Source organism: Dama dama, chromosome 27, assembly GCF_033118175.1.
Source record: "Dama dama isolate Ldn47 chromosome 27, ASM3311817v1, whole genome shotgun sequence".
Classification (NCBI taxonomy): Eukaryota; Metazoa; Chordata; class Mammalia; order Artiodactyla; family Cervidae; genus Dama; species Dama dama.
The window spans coordinates 50,126,733-50,147,348 of record NC_083707.1 but is presented as its reverse complement, the minus strand read 5'-3'; the positions used below and the strand labels follow the sequence as shown (position 1 = coordinate 50,147,348).

The 20,616-nt window shown below is 41.9% G+C and overlaps 1 protein-coding gene across 2 annotated transcripts; it reads right to left on the bottom strand.

The window, feature by feature from the left end:
- Positions 1 to 1,333: 1,333 nt before the first annotated feature.
- Positions 1,334 to 18,935, bottom strand: SKA1 (spindle and kinetochore associated complex subunit 1). Of its 2 annotated transcripts, none has more exons than XM_061130699.1 (7): positions 18,712 to 18,935; positions 17,335 to 17,430; positions 14,374 to 14,498; positions 12,611 to 12,708; positions 9,353 to 9,490; positions 4,824 to 4,993; positions 1,334 to 3,973 (listed from the first exon to the last, which is right to left on the bottom strand). In XM_061130699.1, exons 2-7 carry the CDS (start codon positions 17,417 to 17,419, stop codon positions 3,825 to 3,827), a joined length of 765 nt encoding a protein of 254 aa, XP_060986682.1. In that variant the 5' UTR covers positions 17,420 to 17,430; positions 18,712 to 18,935; the 3' UTR covers positions 1,334 to 3,824. The 2 variants fall into 2 exon arrangements, with proteins under 2 accessions (XP_060986682.1, XP_060986681.1); XM_061130698.1 differs by having other exon boundaries at positions 17,335 to 17,525; positions 18,712 to 18,934.
- Between the last annotated feature and the right edge of the window lie 1,681 nt (positions 18,936 to 20,616).

The window sequence follows — 20,616 nt, the reverse complement described above, 5'->3', positions numbered from 1 at the left end:
GATTGAACCTGTGTCTGTAATGTCTCCTGCATTGGCAAGCGGGTTCTTTACCACTAGTACCCCCTGGGAAGCCTGGAGAATAGTATGGAGGTTCCTTTAAAAAACTAAAAATAGAGCTACCATATGACCCTGCAACCCCACTCCTGGACATATATCCAGAGAAAAACATGATGTGAAAGGATTCATGCACCTCAATGTTCATTACTGCACTGCTTACAATGGTGAAGACATGCAAGCAACCTAAATGTCCATGGATGGATGAATGGTAAAGAAGATGTGCTACAAATGCACAATGGAATATTAGCCATTAAAAAAGAATGAAATGCTTTTTTCAGCAACATGAATGGACCTAGAGTTTGTCATACTGAGTGAAGTCAGACACAGAAGGAGAAATATCATACGGCATCCTTTATATGTGGAATTTAAAAAGAAATGATATAAATGAACTTATATAACAGAAAGAGACCCACAAACTTAGAGAATGAACTTATCGTTGCTGGGGGGAAGAATGGAGGGGATAGTTAGGGAGTTTTGGATGGACATGTACACACTGCTATATTTAAAATGGATAGCCAATAAGGACCTACTATATAGCACATGGAACTCTGCTCAATGTTGTGTGGCCTGGATGGGAGGGGAGTTTGGGGGAGAATGGATACCTGTATATGTATGGCTGAGTCCCTTTGCTGCTCACATGAAACTATCACAATACTGTTTGGTAATTGGCTATGTATGTATGTATGAGTCGCTCAGTCATATCTGACTCTTTGTGACCCCCATGGACTGTAGCCTGCCAGGATCCTCTGTCCATGGGATTCTCCAGGCAAGAATACAGGAGTGGGTAGCCATTCCCTTCTCCAGAGGATCTTCCCTACCCAGGGATCAAACCTGGGTCTCCCGCATTGCAGATGGATTCTTTACCATCTGAGCCACCAAGGAAGCCTGTTAATTGGCTATATCCCAAAACAAAATAAAATGTTTTTAAAAATGCATATCTCAACAAAGACAGAGGTCTTGGGCCACTATTGTGAGCCCTTCTCCTACCTAGGACTCACCAGGCTGGTAGAACTAGGAGGTGGTAAACTGGGCATCAGGCTTGTGGAATTCAGCTGGAGACAGTCAGCTGGAATTTGTTCCCCTCCAGGCTGTGGGACCTGCAGCAGAAAGCTATGACATGAGGTTCAGGGCATAAAGTTCTAAGAGGGCCATGCTACAGGGGCACTGGACAGCACGGGTGCTTCTGGACTGTGAGCTACTGATGCTACTGCAGAAGACGGGGGGCAAAGAAAGGGCAAGGAACGGGTCTGAGGGCAAAGAGGCCAGAACCACAAAGTCCTTTCAAAACCGGATTTTAACAAAATGTTATTTTCAAAAGTAAGTAAGTAGAACAAGCCTGTCATTTTGCTTGAAAATGATGTTCTAATCACTCAGTTGTATCCGACTCTTTGTGACCCCATGGACTGCAGCACGCCAGCCTTCCCTGTCCATCACCACCTCCTGGAGCTTGCTCAAACTCCTGTCCATCGAGTCGGTGATGCCATCCAACCATCTCATCCTTTGTCATCCCCTTCTCCTCCTGCCTTTCCCAGCATCAGGGTCTTTTCCAATGAGTCACTTCTTCGCATCAGGTGGCCATATTGGAGCTTCAGCTTCAGTATCAGCCCTTCCAGTGAATATTCAGGACTGATTTCCTTTAGGATGGACTGGTTGGATCTCCTTGCAGTTCAAAGGACTCTCAGGTCTTTTCCAACACCACAGTTCAAAAGCATCAATTTTTCGGCACTCAGCTTTCTTTATAGTCCAACTCTCACATACATACATGACTACTGGAAAAACCATAGCTTTGACTAGATAAGTTTTATGACCAACCTAGACAGAGACATTACTTTCCCAACAAAGGTCCGTCTAGTCAAAATTAAACATACCTGCATTTAAATCAGGGAGAAAAAAAGAATAACAATAAATAAGCAGCGTCCATAACGTATTCTGGGGTCATCACAGTGAGTGTTAACCAGGCCACTTTTTTCTCGGCTGCAAGGATCAGCCTGCCAAGCAGATGGCACAGACATAGGCTGTGAGGATTAACTGGCCACAGGGCACCCATATTAAACATCATTTCTAGGTGTGTCTATAAGCGTGTTTCAAGATGAGATGAGCACTGGATCAGTGGACTCAATGAAACAGACTGCCCTCCCCGTGGGGGTGGGCATCTGCCCATCCATCCAGGAAGGATCTGAGTAGAACAAAAGGTGGAGGAAGGAGGGAAGAATGTGTTCTTTTATTTTCCTGCCTCACTGCTGAGCTGCAATTTCTCATTTCATCTGCTCTGGCCTGGCTTCCCTGATTTTCAGGCTGTCACACTCAGACTGAATCACATCACTGGCTTTCTGGGCCTCCAGCTAGCAGACAGCAGATCTGGGGGCCCCCCAGCCTCCATGATCACATGAGCCAATTCCTCATGATAAATCTCCACTAGAGATAGATGGATAGAGAGATAGATACAGACACAGATAGCTCAGTTGGTAAAGAATCTGCCTGCAATGCAGGCAGGAGACCCCGGTTTGATTCCACGGTTGGGAAGATCCACTGGAGAAGGGATAAGCTACCCACTCCAGTATTAAGGGCTTCCCTGATAGCTCAGTTGGTAAAGAACCCACCTGCAATGCAGGAGACCCTGATTCAGTTCCTGGGTCAGAAAGATCTGCTGGAGAAGGGATAGGCTACCCACACCAGTATTCTTGGGCTTCCCTTGTGGCTCAGCTGGTAAAGAATCCGGCTGCAATGTGGGAGACCTGGGTTCGATTCCTGGGCTGGGAAGATCCCCTGGGGAAGGGAAAGGCTACCCATTCCAGTATTCTGGCCTGGAGAATTCCATGAACTGTATAGTCCATGGGGTCACAAAGAGTCGGAAATGACTGAGCGACTTTCACTTCACTTCACATAGACAGACAGATATCCTGTTGATTCGGTTTCTCTAGAGAACCTTAAGACACAGATTAGACTAACAGTCTCCCCAAGTGTGGAAGTAAAACTCCATTAATTCTTACAATCCAACCACCCATTTTCCGTGACCACTATCAATCTGCTCACACATCTTATCATCTTTTTCATCTCAATATACTTTTTTTTTTTTTTTTTTCTCAATATACTTTTATTACACTTTCATTACAGGTTGATGTTTACAGACTGATTTACACTGAATGCATTTCAAGTAAGCTGTTCCTTAACCACATGTGGGAAGGCAGAAAACCACATGGATGAAAGCAAACAAAGTGAAAGCTGCTCAGCTGTGTCCGACTCGTCGCGACCCCATGGACTATACAGTCCATGGAATTCTCCAGGCCAGAATACTGGAGTGGGTAGCCTTTCCTTTCTCCAGGGGATCTTCCCAACCCAGGGATCAATGGGCTGCCCTCAAATCCAACTTCTGACTATAGTCTGAAATATCATCAATCTATAGGGTGGAATTTAGACACTAATGACCTTTAATTCCAAACAGCCTGCTATCCTTGATCTTCTCTTCTTGAACTTTGGCTTTTATCTGCATCTCTGTTACTGGGACTGGCAGCACTATCACTGAACACGAAAACTAATTACGAACATTTCTTAATTCCATTGGATGCCCAGAACAGAGGCTCACGTGGTAGGTGATTAAGTACTTACTGTAAGGTAGCGGATTTTAAAATATACATGTTTTATTTTTAGAAGAAACAAAAAAAGAAAATGAAAAAGCTAAAAAAATTATATATTAAAAAATTACATGTAAGGAAACTATAGGAACAGCCTCTAAACCCTGTTAGCTGGTTCGAAAGCTCACAAGGACTTTACGTTATAACATATCGGGTAAGCCCTTTCCCTCGGACCTCTGATAGCCTCCGGCAGTGTCGTAAAATATTCAGTATCACATGAAACCTCTTGTCGACTTTCAAAGCTGTGAACTCCTTTATGTCAGCTTCCACTACAAAATAATGACCTGAAAGTAAAGATATTAGTGCTAATTTTTATTAGGACAACTTTCAAGATGAGTCTTTAATACATTACATTATGACTATGAATGGCATTAATGATTTTGACTACCATCATTCAACCAAAATGAGAACTGGTATTCTTGCTAAAATAATCATTATTCTTTCAATGTTTACTGTAGCATTTCAGCAGTGTAGCCTTGCTTATTTTATCACTGGCTATCTGCTGGTATCTTTTGAACAATTCACTTTTCAAGAAGCAATATGGTAGTGGTTAAGAGAATGTAACCCAGAAACCCACAGCTTTATCACTTGATCACTTAACTGATTGACCTGGGGCAAGTAACTGAAGTCCTCCTAGTCCGTAAAACAGGAGTAATAATAGCAGTCGTCCTTATGGGTGAGTGATGCTGTGAGGACTAAAGCCCTTAGCGCACACTCCTCCGCATGGTAAGTGTTATCTAAGCATCACCAGCTCTTATTACTAGTCTAATGCTGAAAACACTGGATATCATTCCATAAGAGACTCCAACGGAGTATTTCTGAGGCTCGGCACTACAGAAATCTTAGACTAGATAATTCTTTTTCTGTCGGAGCTGCCTTGCGCACTATAGGGGGCTTCAGCAGCACCCTTGGTCTCTACTCTCCAGGTACCAGGAGCACACCCCCCAACCCCAGGTGTAACCATCAAAACTGTCTCCAGAGATGGCAGAATATTCTCTGCTGGGAAAACTGCCCCTGGTTGAGAACTACCTCTCTAGAGTTAGAATTTTCTGGAATTAGTTTTGTTTCTCATGATTTAGTTACACTCTAAACAGCTGACACGTACACACACACATATATATACTCTCATTTTACCTTTGGTTTCCTTCGTTTCTTCATCAATAAATCTGTGATAGAGATTTCTGGTCACAGAACTCATAGACTTTTTTGGCTGATGTAGGATCTTATATTTACTAACAACTGCCTTGTTGATTTCTCTAATAACATCATTAATGTGACAATAGGTTAGGCGGGATTTCATGTACCTGTAAAAAAAGAAAATGACTAATTTTTTAAAAGAATCATCATACAAAATTGTTTTCTTTGAAGAAAAATATTTACATATGGTGACTTTATACAGTCAAGCTACTTTATACAAGCTACCAGCACTCTTTGGAAAAAAATTTTATAGCAACTTTCAAATAAACCAGATGTGTCTCAACCACTGAAAAATTTCTGGATGCAGAAATCTCTATCCCTGCTCCTTACAGAATTACTATAACAATTTAACAATTTAAATTAACAATTTAATCCCAAACTCTGATTCCAATGGATTAATTCCAATATACCAGTTTATTTAAATATTTTAAAATGCTTGTAAGCAAGGGGAAGAAAAATTTTAGTATTAATAAATTATTTAACTCATACCACTTCAGTTTTCTGCAGAAACAGATCTGCTCAGAGAAATAAAGGGGAAAAAGAAAAGGGAGGAAGAAGGGAAAATGACAAAGAAGACAACAGAGATGAAGAGCCAACAAAGAAGAATTGATGGTGGAGGGGCTGCAAAGGGATCAGAGGGCCCGGAAGTTAAGCTGCACAGCTGCCTGGCAGAGAAGGATGGACAGCCTCACTCGTTTCATGCTCAAATGGCCTTAAGTACTGTCTGAAAGTGAATGTGAAAGTCACTCAGTCACTTTGTGACCCCACGGACTATAGCCCACCAGGATACTCTGTCCATAGAATTCTCCAGGCAAGAATATTGGAGTGGATAGCCATTCCATTCTCCAGGGCATCCCCCTAACCCAGGGACTGAACCCAGGTCTCCTGCATTGCAGGTGGATTTTTGACCATCTGAGCCACCAGGGAAGCCCGTAAGAATACTGGGGTCCTGCTTCAAAGGATCTTCCCGTCCCAGGGGTTGAACTTGCATCTCCTGTGTCTCCGGCATTGGCAGGTAGCTTAAGCGTTGTCTCTTTGACTCTAAAGCCCATTCTTCCAATTCAGTCTCCCTCCCGCCTGTCCTCCCAGTCACCAGTCTTCTTGTTGTTGTTCAGTCACTGAGTCCTGTCTGACTCTTACGACCCCATGGACTGTGGCATGCCAGTCTCTTGGAGTTTGTTTCATTAACTCTTGGCCTTCATTATCTCTTGGAGTTTGCTCAAACTCAAGTCCATTGAGTCAGTGATGCCAATCACAGTCTTAAAATATAAGAATAGGAGACCTTCGATTTTGAGTGGTCTGTATACACACAAAACAAAGTTTTCATGATCTGCTTCCCTTTTCCCTTCAACAAATCGTGGATTCACTACACTAAACTCTGACCTTCCCCTCTGCTCCAAGGGGCAGTGTTCTAATTGAAAGTTTCTTAATATAAAATAATGTATAAATGTTTAAAGAAAAATATTCATATTGACCAAAACCATTCATTTTCATTATTCTCTTTTCTAAATTCATTTTCTCCACTCATTTTTTTAACCACAATTTCCACAAACAGTTGATGCCACAGCTCAACACAATGAAATTCCTTTAAACTAGCAGTCCCCAATCTTTTTGCCACCAGGGAGCAGTTTCATGAAAGACAATTTTTCCACAGACCGGGTTGGACAGGGTGGGGGGGATGATTTGGGGGTGATTCAAGTGCAATACATTCATTGTGCACTTTATTTCTATTATTATTACGTCAGCTCCACCTCAGATCATCAGGCATTAGATCCCGGAGATTGGGACCCCTGCTTTAAACCATGTGAACTATCCTCTAACTTCCTCAAGACAAGTGCCAGTGTTTTCCACTTTAAATTGCACCTCAGTATCAACTTTTTAAAGATAAATGAATCAAAGTCCCATGCTTGGAACACCTTCTTCTTATCCTAACCTTCCAACTTCTCTCATTCGTTAAATAATCTCTTAGTTTAAAAACGAATACTCTACCGTGACTATTCCAATATCCTCCCTACAAGGAAGCATTTTCTTTTATCTGTGTATTTACTTGGCTGCACCAGCTCTTAGCTGCAGCAGGCGGACCTTCATTGCATCATGTGGGATCTTTTGCTGTGGTACGCAGACTTTGTAGCTGCGGCACGTGGGTTCAGTAGTCGTGGCACACAGGCTTGGTTGCTCTGAGGTGTGTCGGACCGCAGTTCCCCGAGCAGGGGTTGAACCCGCATCCCCTGCACGACAAGGTGGACTCTTAACCACCGAACCACCCGGGAAGTCCCCAAGAAAGCATAAGACCTTTCTGCTGCACTGTTCCTCACGGCCATTTGTTCTTGGCAACAACAGCAATTTAGGAAACCAAATAGCATCAAACAATTTTAATCACATAAAGCTGTCAACAAAGGAAATGACTGAGTGGCCAAAACAAAAAAACTAAAATGTCAGTCTCATTCTGAGTCTCAGATTTGTGAAACTGCCATATATTTTTCAAGGGGCAACTATGTATATGAAAAGATGCTCAACATCATATGTCATCAGGAAACTGAAAATTAAAACAATGAGGTACATTATACTGACGAGAACAGCTAAAATAGAAAACAGTGGACAAAACTAAATGCAGGCAAGGATATGCAGCAACAGAACTCTTGTTCTGCTGGAAATGCAAAATGGTACTGCCACTTAGGGAAGACAGCTTCAGAGTTTCTTACAAAGCTAAACAGTTTTACCATATGGTCCAGCCACCACACTCCTAGGTATTTATTTACCCAAGTGAGCTGAAGACGTGTCCACACAAAAACCTGCACGGGAACATTTACAGCAGCTTTAGTGATAACTGCCCCACACTGGATATAACCAAAATGTTGCTCCACAGATGAATGGATAAACAAAATACTACATCTACACAATGGAATATTAGTCAGCAATAAAAAGAAATGAGCTATCAAGTCACAAAAAGACACTAGGGAAATCTTAAATGTGTATTACTAAGTGAAAGAAGCCAGTCCAAAAAGGCAACAGTGTATGATTCCAACTGTATGACATTCTGGAAAAGGGAAAACTATAGAGACAATAAAAAGATGAGTGGCTGCCAGGGTCTCAGCGGGAGAGATGAAAGCAGGGAGCACAGGGTATTTTTAGGGCAGTGAAACTATTCTGTATGGTATCATAACGGTGGAGACATGACATTACACATCTGACAAAATCCACAGACTACACAACACGAAGAGTGAACCCTACTGCAAACTACAGACTTTAGTTAATCTCTAGTTAATAGTATCTAGACTGGTTTATCAATAGTAACTAATTTACCACACTAATGCAAGATGTCAGTAATAGGGGAAACTGTTCTCAGTTATGAAAACACTGTCCAATCTGCTCAATTTTTCTGTAAACCTAAAAAAATAAAAATCTGGATGGACAATTCTCAGGCAAGTAAGATAACCATGCTCTTTGCCCCGGGGAATCTCCTCCTAGGACTCTATCTCAAGGAAATAATAATAATAAAGGAATTAGAAAATAGACCTGTGTAAAAGAAATTTCACTGTACCATTCTTCATAACAATACAGTCAACCCAAACATCTGATAAAGTCATGCTTAAATAGCTTATAGAGTAGCCACACTATAAAATATTATACAACTATTAACATCTAAGTTTTCGATGATAGTTAATGATGGAAAAATGCGCATGACAAAAAAAAAGTAAATTACATTCATAGCATAACTATACTGCTGTGATAACAATCAGAAACAACTTGTTATGTAGGTGAAATTAAAATACAGAAGGAAATTCTCTATCTTGTCTGAGTGGTGGAATTATAGATGAGTTATCAGTCTCACAACAAACATTATTTGTATAAGAAAATAAAAAGAAATGCAACAATATAAAGCCAAGATGTGAAATTAAGCCCTGGAATTATGAGTTTAAAAACATGGATTTCCATAATTGGTTCCCAATTAACATCTTCTATGAAGAGCAATGGAGTCCTTATTGGGGGGAGGCATCCTGTCCCATTCACCCCTGTATTCTTCTCCTCAGTGACCCAGAGCCCAGAATACAGCAGACTCAAACAAGTGTGTGGCACAAGTTAATGAGCAAATGGAAACCAAACAGAGCTCTCTCTGTGCTAATTTCCAAATCTATACAACACACTCCCCTTCCTTAAAACTGTAGGAAAGCTGAGGATACTTCTAAAATGTAATTGGATAAAAAAATCTGTATCATAAAATGACCCTGAAAGGACTCAGCAACAAACTGATCCATCTCTAGATCTATGACTAGGTTTTACACCTAAATAAAAAACAAAATTTTAAGCATCTTCCACTAAAGATTCCTGCAGTATAATGTAAAACTATTTTAGAGAAGATCAATACTAGAACACAGCATGTTACAAACAATATATTCAAGGTTTATGACAGTCATGTATGCGGATTACTAAAGAGCTGAATGTTAAAATTTATCTCAAATACTTACGCAGGAATGCCATTAAACTCATCAGAAGTTATAAATGGCATTTCTTTAATACTTCTTTGTTCTTTGGGAGGCTTCTTTGCGGGTGCAGGTTCCTCAACTTTGACCGGTTCTTCAGGGTCTAGATCTGAGCCATTAACACTACAGAATAGACGCACAGCATACAAGCAATTGTCAGAATTCTGCAGCATAGTAAGAGGCTTTGCAACTGAAAATGACCAGTATTAAGCACATGATCTTATAATTTTTCCATCTTGTTATAATTTTATAGGCAAGAGTTTTGTTTTCTATCCCTACTGCTAATGCTTATGAAGATTTGAATAGTGAAGGGATTTCTCCAGTGGTCCAGTGGTTAAGACTTCAAAAGCTTCAAATGAAGGGGCACAGGTTCAATCCCTGCTCAGGGAACTAGGATCCCACATGCCCCATGGTGCAGCCAAAAAAAAGTTCTTTCTTGAATAGTGGAGAGAACACTGAAAAATTAAGTTCCAAAATCTTCAGTAACATAATTAAGTTATTTATACACCCAAAACATGGTGCAAATAATACACCAAGTACCAAACATCTTCATCTGTTATCTCACTGGCTCCTCAAAGTCAGTATGTGAAGCTGAATTTAACCTCTAAACAACTTCTCTTTCTGATTTCCCTATTTCTGGATGTGGAAACATCAATCATCTTATACTTCTTTCTAATTTACCCCATTGGTTGCTAATATAAGTCCCACCTGCTACAGACTCATTTCAGTTGCCAGCAATGAACGTGGGTACCCTAGGGTCAGTTCTGCTCCATTTTTTGGTGTGGGTGAGAAGCCTAATACAGCTCCTTCTGCATTAGCAAACAGACTCCAGGATCAGACTATAGCTTCTAGGCTGTTTAACTGCCAGGGAAGAAGAAACCCCCATGCCAGCAGCAAGTGAGGTTGGCTTGACTTCTCCAAACAGAAAAGGGGATACAGGAAAGAAATGATCCAACCCAGGAGTATCCAAAGGGAATCCAAGGACAGGGAGGTGAGACCCCAAGGTGACAGCTGAGTAGTAGACACAGACAGCGAGGCCTGATGGAGGCAGTGTGAGGAGGAGACGGCCGTGTGACAGGCTGAGAAGATGAAGATGCCTGATGCCTGTAACTTCATCCTTACATGAATCCTGACCCGAGGCTCCACGGTGAGCCTGGTTGAGTCTTACCTGTGCTTGCCTGTTCTCAGGCTGCCCTGCTGTGTGTATCAGCTAAAAAGAACCTTTTCTACCTACACAAAGGTTCTGCTGTGACCTGGCCCTGAAAGCTGAGGTTAGGCCTTAGTGAGTTTAGAAGAAAATCCCCCCTCTACTCCTTGGGCCATATTCTTGCTGGGTGTCCAATGTCCAGCCCAATAGACCTGGCAGATATCACAAGATGACCTTTGTTCCTCCATTCATTCATGACCCTGCCCACTAATTTTCTCTTTCTTTTTTTTTTTTTTGCTGCACTGCTCAGCTTGTGGGGTCTTAGTTCCCTGAGCAGGGATTGAACCTGATTCACGGCAGTGAAAGCACTAAGTCCTAACCACTGGACTGCCAAGGAACTCCCTAATTTTCTCTTCTTGGAGGGAAATTCCAAGGTACCCTGGCACGCCAGGGACTCTGTTGAGCTTATTTCCTGGAGACCTTCAAGAATCAGCAGCAACATGGCTCCTTTCCTACACAGCAAGATTTGTGCTTTCCTTTTAGTTTTCAAATTTAAGCAGTATATTGTTTGTGGAAATATACGTAAAACTGTGATTATCACAAATGCCAGGATGATTACGTCTTTGATAGAAAGAGGATCTGCAACAGAAGAAGTGTTGTAGGTACTGGCAGTGTCCTATTTCTTAATCTGACTGGTAGATTCACTGATGTTTATTATTCTCCTTTAATTTGCACTAATAATACTTCAATTACTTTTCTGTATATATGATCCATTTCAAAAGTTAAAATAGTTAAGTTAGTCATGGTGCACAAGGGGAGCCCCTTTTAGAAATACAATTTTGTAAATCAACTATACATCAATAAAATTTAAAAAAGAAATACAATATTGGTGGCAGAGGACTGGAGAGATGGCAGTGGAGAAATACTGGAAAGACGAAACACAAGTAACTCCCAAATCATAAAGACAAAAGATGATGAAAGATCTCATGGAGCCAGACAATGAGAGGGAGGGCAGAGGCAGACAAAACCCCGCAGAGGGCAAGGGGCTACAAAACAGAGAAAGTTGAAGATGCCAGTGTCCTGTCTAGGTGATGGGTAGGTACCAAGGAGATAGCCAGTTAGTCTCACATACGCAAGCAAACCTGTGAGCACAGCTCATCCGTGAGACTCCCAGCAAGCAGTTCAAACAGCTGAACCAGAGGCCATGTCAAGGCTGGAGTTGGACATGAGAGCATTAATAATGGTGTTAAGTAACAGTGTCTTAGGAGACACTTGTAACTTAAAGGAGGGCAGAGAAAAAGGGTGCAGCCTGGTCAAAGATGTAGGATGACAACTAAGAAAGCCCAGTGGTAGTGCAGACAGCATCATTTCAAAAAGATGAGCAGCAAAATAAAATCAGAAAAGAATCAGGGCTGAAGAGGTAATTGTTTGTACCTCTTTGTGACCTTCAAGCAATCATTTCCACAAGTATGGTGGTAATTAACAGCCAAAAGCTAAGTTTTAGGGGCTTCAGGAGAAAGGGCAGGCAGGAACATCTACTAGCAGTGAACAGAGAGGCAGGACAGGAGTTTCCGGGTAAAAAATAGAGCTAAGCCTTTGTTCCTTGAGCTATTTTTAAGATAGAAGGCGCATTAAGTTTATTTTTACCCTAAGGCAGGGTTTCTCAAGGGTCAGGGGAGATTTTCCACCCCCTCAATGTCTGAAGGCATTTTTCATTGTCACCAGAGGGTGGAGGGTGTGGGTGGGAGGAGGGTACAGGAGAGCTCAATTGGAAGAGAGCAGGGATGCTGCTAAATATGCTATTTTTACAAAAAAGAACTATCTGACCTCACATGTCAACAGAGCCAATGTTAACAAACTCTGCTCTGAGGAACTGATCCTTGGGAAAGAGGCAGCACATTTTCCCCAGCGACAGTGGGATAAGAAAACTGGTAAAGATGGGGGAAAGATTTTTCTCATCTAAATCCAAAAAAACAAAACAACACTGGATAATCACTAACAAAACTGCAAGTATATCGAAAAGCAAAAAGATCTAAACTGCTTGTTTTAATAGTTTTATAAATCCAGAGACTAAAAATAATTATAAAGACACTTACAAATTCTGGGTAACTGTTACTTGAGGCAAATGGGGAGGGATGTTTTCTTTGAGATGCTCCACATCTTTATAATCTTCTTCGAGAGCTTCAAAGAGTTCCTTTTAAAAAAGAAAAAGAAAAAAAGGTCACACATAAGCATCTGTCCTGCCTGTGTGTGTTTTAACATGTTAAAAAGAGCAGGAAATGGAGAAGGAAATGGCAACCCACTCCAGTATCCTTCCCTGGGAAATCCCATGGACAGAGGAGCCTGGCCGGCCACAGTCCACCGGGTCGCAAAAAAAAAAAAAAAAAAAAAAGAGCAGGAAAGACTGAGTACAGTTACAATGAGGCTGAGTGTTCAGCGAGCAGAAAAGGTCAAAAAGCACTGAACTCGGCAATATTTAAAAGGAGCCCTTTGGTTCCTAGAGCTGACTTGGGATGGTGATACATTATTTTTCTCTACTGGATTTGTTCAGAGAACAACTGCTAGAATAACATCTCAACAGGCAGGGTTGACATTTATGTCTTTCTAAAATACTTCAACCTTGGGAAGCAACTAAAAAAGCATATGAAAGATTTATGTTTGTCATTCTGGTAAAAGTGCTTTTGTTGACTTAGCAAGCATTCCCCAGCACCAAATGATAATACGTTCCTGGAATGCAAGGACGAGATATTGCTTAGGAAGGCTTTTGTATATTCTAGCTTAATGAAAATTTCTACTTGATCGTAACTGCCTTCATTTTGTGTTGTCTTTATTTAACTTTCCCAAGAATTTGAGGTTATGAACTCATGGAAATTTAATAAGAAAAAACACTCTGTACCTTTGGATCCCTGTCATCTGATGTTCGGTCATCATGTAAACAAAAATTGCAAATAGGCTTTAATCCTGAGTTGGACCTTCTCTAAACCCACACCTAACCCTGGGCATTACTGGGCAAGGTAGAAATGTAACCATTATTGGTTTTTGTTTTGAATTTGTATGACATCTTTCTTTTAAAGACCTGGATGATGTTCAGAGATACTGATCTCAATTCAACCAACAGCAGGATAGGCATAATCATGTCCAGTCCTACAGCTGAAAAATCTTTATAGACACTGAGGATTATAAGGCTTGAGAAGGACTATAGAGGTGACCTTGTTCAATCCCATTGAACATATCAGTGGCTCTAAGAGCATGAGGTAATTATGGTACAGACTCTTTCCCCATCCTATCAGAAGCATTTTTATTAGGTGAAGGCTTATTCAGAACAAAACGTGCGTGTGAATGAGGCTCAAGTGGATTTTTTTTACCTGAGAATCCTTACATTACAATCTGTAGAAATAGAAAAGAAATGCAGAAAAGAAGGGACCCAAGAAATACTTCAGTATGACCCACTACTTTTCAATTAAGGGCACTAAGACTGGAAGAGGAAAAATGACTTTCTTAGGGTGGCAGGACGTGCTGGGAGAACCATGGTGGCAAACCATGTCTCCTCAACCCAGGGCAGGCAATCCTGCACACCACACTCCCAGGAGATCATTTATTTAAATTAAACCTCCCAAGAATTATTTAGGAAATATTCCCTCTTTAGTAAATAAATTGGCTACCAGCATGGAGAAAGAAATACCTCTGGGACTCTGGAGTCCTTTACACTGGGAAAATAAAATGCAAATAGTACTCTTTACTGTTAATAATCACGGTTAACAACATTATAAACATAAAGAATCCTTAAGAATTTTCTGGTGATTAGGTGTTTATATTAACTGCCTTTTTTATTTTGTTTCATCACTAGAAAAACCATTACCTTGAGGGAGCTGTTGGTTTGTTCTTGATACTGAATTTCCAATTCCAATTTATTTAGAAGTTCATTTACTACAATGATCTCATCTCCTATTTTATTTAAAATGGTCTTCAAGGTAGGTTCTTGCCCTATTAATAAACAAAAGATAAAATGGAAACTAAAATGTACAGAAAACCATAAAACCTACATGTAGCCAATGGAACTCTTGGAACAGGGCTTTACCATAAAGGGACACTGAGGGTGAAGAAAGAACTATGTTTCAGCCCCTGGGACTTGTCTCCATGAATAATCTTAAGAACTCGTTACTAAGTCGTTACTAAGTAATATGAAAAAAAAGGAAGGAGGAGGTAAATACAAAGTATCTCCTGAATCTTTTGTTTTTGGAAAATTCTTCCACTATAATAAAGACAGAGGATGAGATGGCTGGATGGCCACACCGACTGGATGGGCATGAGTTTGAGTCAACTCCGGGAGTTGGTGATGGACAGGGAGGCCTGGCATGCTTCGATTCATGGGGTCGCAAAGAGTCGGACACGACTGAGCAACTGAACTGAACTGAATAAGGCACTTAGAAATGCTAGATAAAATAAACACCCTTTTGCATGCATAGTTGAGCTCTTAGGAGAAAAAAGGTAAATCTCCAAGGGTTTCAACTTGAAGAAAGAATCACAGACCAGGCAGGATGTATGAGCTGATGCTGCAGTAGCTCTAATGGGGGGGGGGGGGGGGGGGGGAGCGTGCAGAAGGGGGACTTGAGGTGCAGAGAAATGCTGGAGAGAGGAGGCTGTCAACCTCAGCAACCTAATATATTTGGTTTTAATGGGGATAAGAGTCATGGCTTTGGGACTTCAAAGCACAGGATGCTGAAGTGAGAATCCCAAAGGAGGCCAGGACCCTCTTCATGGGATATATCCTGTGAATGTGTAAACCTGAAAAATTGTCATCAATGGCCAGGAAGATGACCTTACATTCTGGGTTGGCCTGCAAGTGTCTGGGGGAGGCAGGGTAAAGTTGCCTGCTCTCAAGTTCCCAACCCCACCACTGGGCCCCCTCTCCAGCTTCACAGATATAAGGATGGGAAAACCAGAGAACCTTCCTCCCTATAAATAAAAGAAGTTAAAAAAAAAAAAAAGAATTTTTCAGGGCACCTCAAAAGCACAAAAGGGAAAACCATCCTCATAACCAAATATTTTCCATCTTCTCCTCTAACAACCAAATCATGAAATACGCATAAGTGAAAAACAAAATTTGACCACATCTGTAGATTACAGATGCAGAGTGAAATGGCTAGAGGTTCCAGGCCTGCAGTCAGAGACACCAGCACTTGCCCTCAGAGGATGACTGAGAAGCAGCAAAGTACATATAAGAGGGTGAGCACTCTGCTTGCAACCTAGTAAAGCACTCAGTAAAGGCAATCTGTTACGCATCGACATTCTAATAAAGCACTGGGGACTGCATGTGACAGCTAAAAGAAATAAAAAATAAATGAGAGTATTGATGTTTCTGCTGAGACTAATTTCAGGGGGTGAAACAGTTAGTTGGATATACTGGTATCTCAAATAACCTAGTCACCTAAATTTTCGAGCCTTGTTTGCTGATTTGCAGTAAAATAAGTTCACTGAGTAAATTGACTACTTTTGATAGTAGTGATGTAGGAAATTACAGCAGCCAAAGTGGCAAACATATTACTGGGCTTTCCTAAATAGGCTACGGAACCGAACAGACAAATTATTCTCCCCACGTACAAACGACAGTTACCCAGCATACAGTAACCTAACAGGTCAGACTGCTTCTGCCAGGCCTCATGCTTCAGTGGGGCCATTTGAATTCAAGGTTTGATAGTTTTATAATCTCTAAGTTATATTTATCCAAGAGTAATCATGCTCTCAGAAAGAAAATCTAAAGAAGACTACTTATTAAAGATTTAAATGTCCTTTTTAGATTATTCAATAAAAATGGCATAGAAATAGACAAGTAGTATACTAGGAATCAGGACACAAAAGCTGTAGTCCCAACTGACCACTGATAAGCGGGAGGACCTGGGCAAGTCGCCTGACTTCTGAGCCTCGGTTTCCTCATATGAGACCGGAGGCTACAGAAGAACCCACAGTTGCTTCAGCTTTAACTTTCTACAGAATACATAGCCACCAACTGTAAACTGGATGAGTCTCTTTATTAGTGGTTCTCGACAAGGGATGGAGAATATCCAAGTCTCAGAAGGACATGTATAATTTGAAAGGACATTCCAACAGTATAATTTAATTTTAAAAAATTATTCATTCAAAATATAAACTACAATAAAAGTTCAACAGGATCTCCCCTGCAGATGGAATTCTGCCTATCAATAAATCTTGAGTTCTCCTAGATAAGGCTGGAGAGCAAATCATTTCTGTAAACAATATTTTTCCAGGATTCCCTATTTGTCTGCACTTCTACTGCAGCACTTTGAACAAACTATTTGGAAGATGGTCACAACCTCCAAGTTTCTGGATGCTTAAAAAATTGATTTCATTTTCAATTCGTTGTTTCCTAGTGATATATATTGATAATATGGATAAGCTTCCTTATCAAAGCAGTCTGCAAGATGAGTTATGGGCTACTTCTATCTCTGTGAGTGTTTTCCACTTCTGGTTTTTTCCTTATCTTTTATTACCTCTGCTTAGCTCTAGAATCAGAAACTCAACATAACCTTCAAATCTTACTACTCAGCCTTGTGTCTCAGAAAAACATATATAAATAAATAAATATATGTAATTAGTAGCTAGTTCATTGTTCAATGTAATTTACATTTTAGTATCCTCTGCAATATTCAAAATATGGATAGCAGATTGCCTTAAAAAATCACTATTCAAAACTGAAAATTACCTAAGATACATTCACTTATCCAGGCATAAGATATCAAAGTGGAACAATAATCAAAATGTATTTTGAATGTACAAAGTCAGTGGAATCTGTTTTACTTACCACAATTTCTCAATGACAGAGTTTTTTTAATATTGCCAATCTTTTCATTAATATGAGAGCATAACTGTTCCAGATCTGAGGCCATCCTTTAAGCCTCTGAAGAAAAAAAATATAAACACATTTACAAAACAAAAAACAAATTTCTGTTCACTTTCAAAATCCAATGGTAAATATCCAGTAAGTCACGTCTCCTGGAAAACAAAGTACAAAAACTCATGAGCAATATCTTTCAATTCTACAAAATTCAGTTTCTAATCAAGGAGATCAAACCAGTCAATCCTAAATGAAATCAATCCTGAATATTCATTGGAGGGACTGATGCTGAAGTTCCAATACTTTGGCTACCTGATTCGGAGAGTTGACTCACTAGAAAAGACCCTGATGCTGGGAAAGACAGAAGGCAGGAGGAGAAGGAGATGACAGAGGACGGAGATGGTTGGATGGCATCACTGACTCAATGGACATGAGTTTGAGCAGACTCCGGGGGATAGTGAAGGACAGGGAAGCCTGGCATGCTGCTGTCCATGGGGCCCCAAAGAGTCAGACACGACTTAGTGACCGAACCACCACCACCAATGTCCAGTAATGACCTGTCTTAGAGCTTTCTATAGTCAGTGCATCCCAAAGCAAGGTACAGAAGACAAGACTGTCATTTCCTCAGAGATTCAGGGGAACAAATGTTCTATTTATACATAAAGACAACATCAGTATTTGCTTTGAAAACTTAAATACCCGAGAATCTTAAGGAAAAACACAGGAAGTTCAAAGAAACGGGTCCAGGGAAGCATTTCTCCTGCGCTGTGGGGACGGGGGCTTTACTACTGGGGTCGGTAAGGAGGCGGTCCCAGGACGAGGAAATGGCAACCCCCTCCAGGACTCTTGCCGGGAAAATCCCATGGACACGGAAGCCTGGCTCCTCTATGGGGTCGCAAAGAGTCGGCCACGACTGAGCACAGCAAAGCCCACAAGGAGGCGGAAGGTGGGGAAGGAAAAAAAATCACTCCAAGGGAGGTGAAAGAAAGTGAAAAAAGAAAGTGAAGTCGCTCAGTCGTGTCCGACTCTCTGCGACCCCATGGACTATATATATGGCCCACCAGGCTGCCCCGTCCATGGGATTCTCCAGGCAGGAATACTGGAGTAGGGTTGCCATGCCCTTCTCCGGGAGATCTTCCTGACGCAGAGCATCGAACCCGGGTCTCCAACATTGCGGGTAGACGATTTACCCTCTGAGCCAGCAGGGAAGCCCGAGCGTGAGAAGGTCTACATAAAGCCTCCACTCCAGCTAACGCGGCTAAGGCCCGCTCCTCATCCCGGCCCGCGCCGCCCCGGGCCCCCGCCCCGCCTAAACAATGCGGGGATCTTCAACACCAGACTAACCTCGTGCGGGTCCGGGAGGAAAGGGCCTACGCAGTGGGGTCGCGAGGCGCCGAGACGCCGCCCCCTCCCCCACCCAATCTCGGTCGGAAGCGTAGGATCTCGAGACCTGGCTCCGGGAGCGAAATTCAAACTGCCCGCCGGTACTCGGTGCCGCGCAGGCGCACAGCCGCACTCCCGGACCCGGTGCCGCGCAGGCGCACAGCCGCACTCCCGGACCCGGTGCCGCGCAGGCGCACAGCCGCACTCCCGTACTCGGTGCCGCGCAGGCGCACAGCCGCACTCCCGGACCCGGTGCCGCGCAGGCGCACAGCCGCACTCCCGTACTCGGTGCCGCGCAGGCGCACAGCCGCACTCCCGTACTCGGTGCCGCGCAGGCGCACAGCCGCACTCCCGTACTCGGTGCCGCGCAGGCGCACAGCCGCACTCCCGGAAGGCCGCTCTGCGGGCTCATGCTTTTCCGCATTTATCCCGGGACACAGCTGGGCGGGGCCGGGGGCGGGGCCCGGGCCGATCTGGGGAAAAGGTGGGGCTGGATTGGCTCTGGCGCCGAAGACTACCAACACACTTAGCTCTCCGACTCCGCGTCGTAACAAAGTGATCTCAGTCGGTCACCGAATCCTGACCGTCACAAGCCAGGGCCCAGTGCTTGGGATCAAATCGCGAGCTTCTACACTGGGTCACCAAATTAGCCGCACATTAGAATCACCAGGGCAGCTTTTACAAATTCCAGCGCCCAAGCTGTACCCTAAATCAATGAATTCGGACACTGTAAGTGGGGTCCAAATCTTAACATTTTTAAAAGCAAAGCTCACCAGGTACTTCCAAAAAGCAGCCAAGTTTGTGAGCTATAAGACTGAGAGATCCTCTCTTCTTTCGTGGAGTTAACAAACTCTGTAAGGGCAAATGCAAATTAAAAAAAAAAAAAAAAAGAGTTTAATTCTCTGAAAAAAAGAGGAAAAGTTGCCCAGGGCTGGTGTGGCAGCTACACAGTCATCACGGACCCAAGTTCTGTCTATCTTTTCCACGCCACCGTCCCCATGGCATCATGCATTCTGATGTGAAGTTTTCCTGTGATGCAAAATAACTGTCAGTACCTTTCTCAGTTCTTTGAGAAAGAACTAATTGAAGCAGCACCTTTAAAGAGTATTCCTAGAAAACACACCTAATGAGTTCTATCTGCTTTCCATTCATTGGTCACTCACATCTACAAGGGAGACTAGAAAAATAAAAATCATTAAAATTGAAAAAAAAAATCTGGACCGTTACATTGCATCCTCAACAACAGAGGGGTTCTTTTCCTAAGGGAGAAGGAGAAAGATTCTGGGGGCAGTGAACAGCTGCCTTGGCCATTTCTACTTATTACTCTTTAAAAGTCTTTTATTATGGAGAATTTTGAACATATACAATTATGAGAATACAATTAACCCTATGCTCAACCCATGATCGGGTTTTGACCACTATTAATTTATAGTAAATATTGTTTCAGCTATACTTCATCTCCTCCCACCCCTTGCCTCCCAGATTATTCTGAAACATATCTCAAAGGTATCTTTTCACCGAAAAACATTTCCATGTTTATCTCCTAAAGATAGAAATTTTTTAAAAAGTGTTTATTTTTTAAAACTGTTGGTTTTTTTGAATAGAATTCAAACAAGATTTACAAATTGTTATTTGGTTGATACATTTCTTAAATCTCTTTTGATCAGGAAACACCTTCTTATTTAGAGTTAAATTCCTATAGCAGGATCAAAGCCATTCATTGTAGGGCTAAATGTACAGCTTAAAATGTCAATTCTACAAAAAATAACATAATGACAGAAATTCACCCTGCAGCATCAAGGACAAACATTATCAGATTATTTCCCATGAAAAAAATGAACAAGAAGACAGCCTGAAGGCACTGAA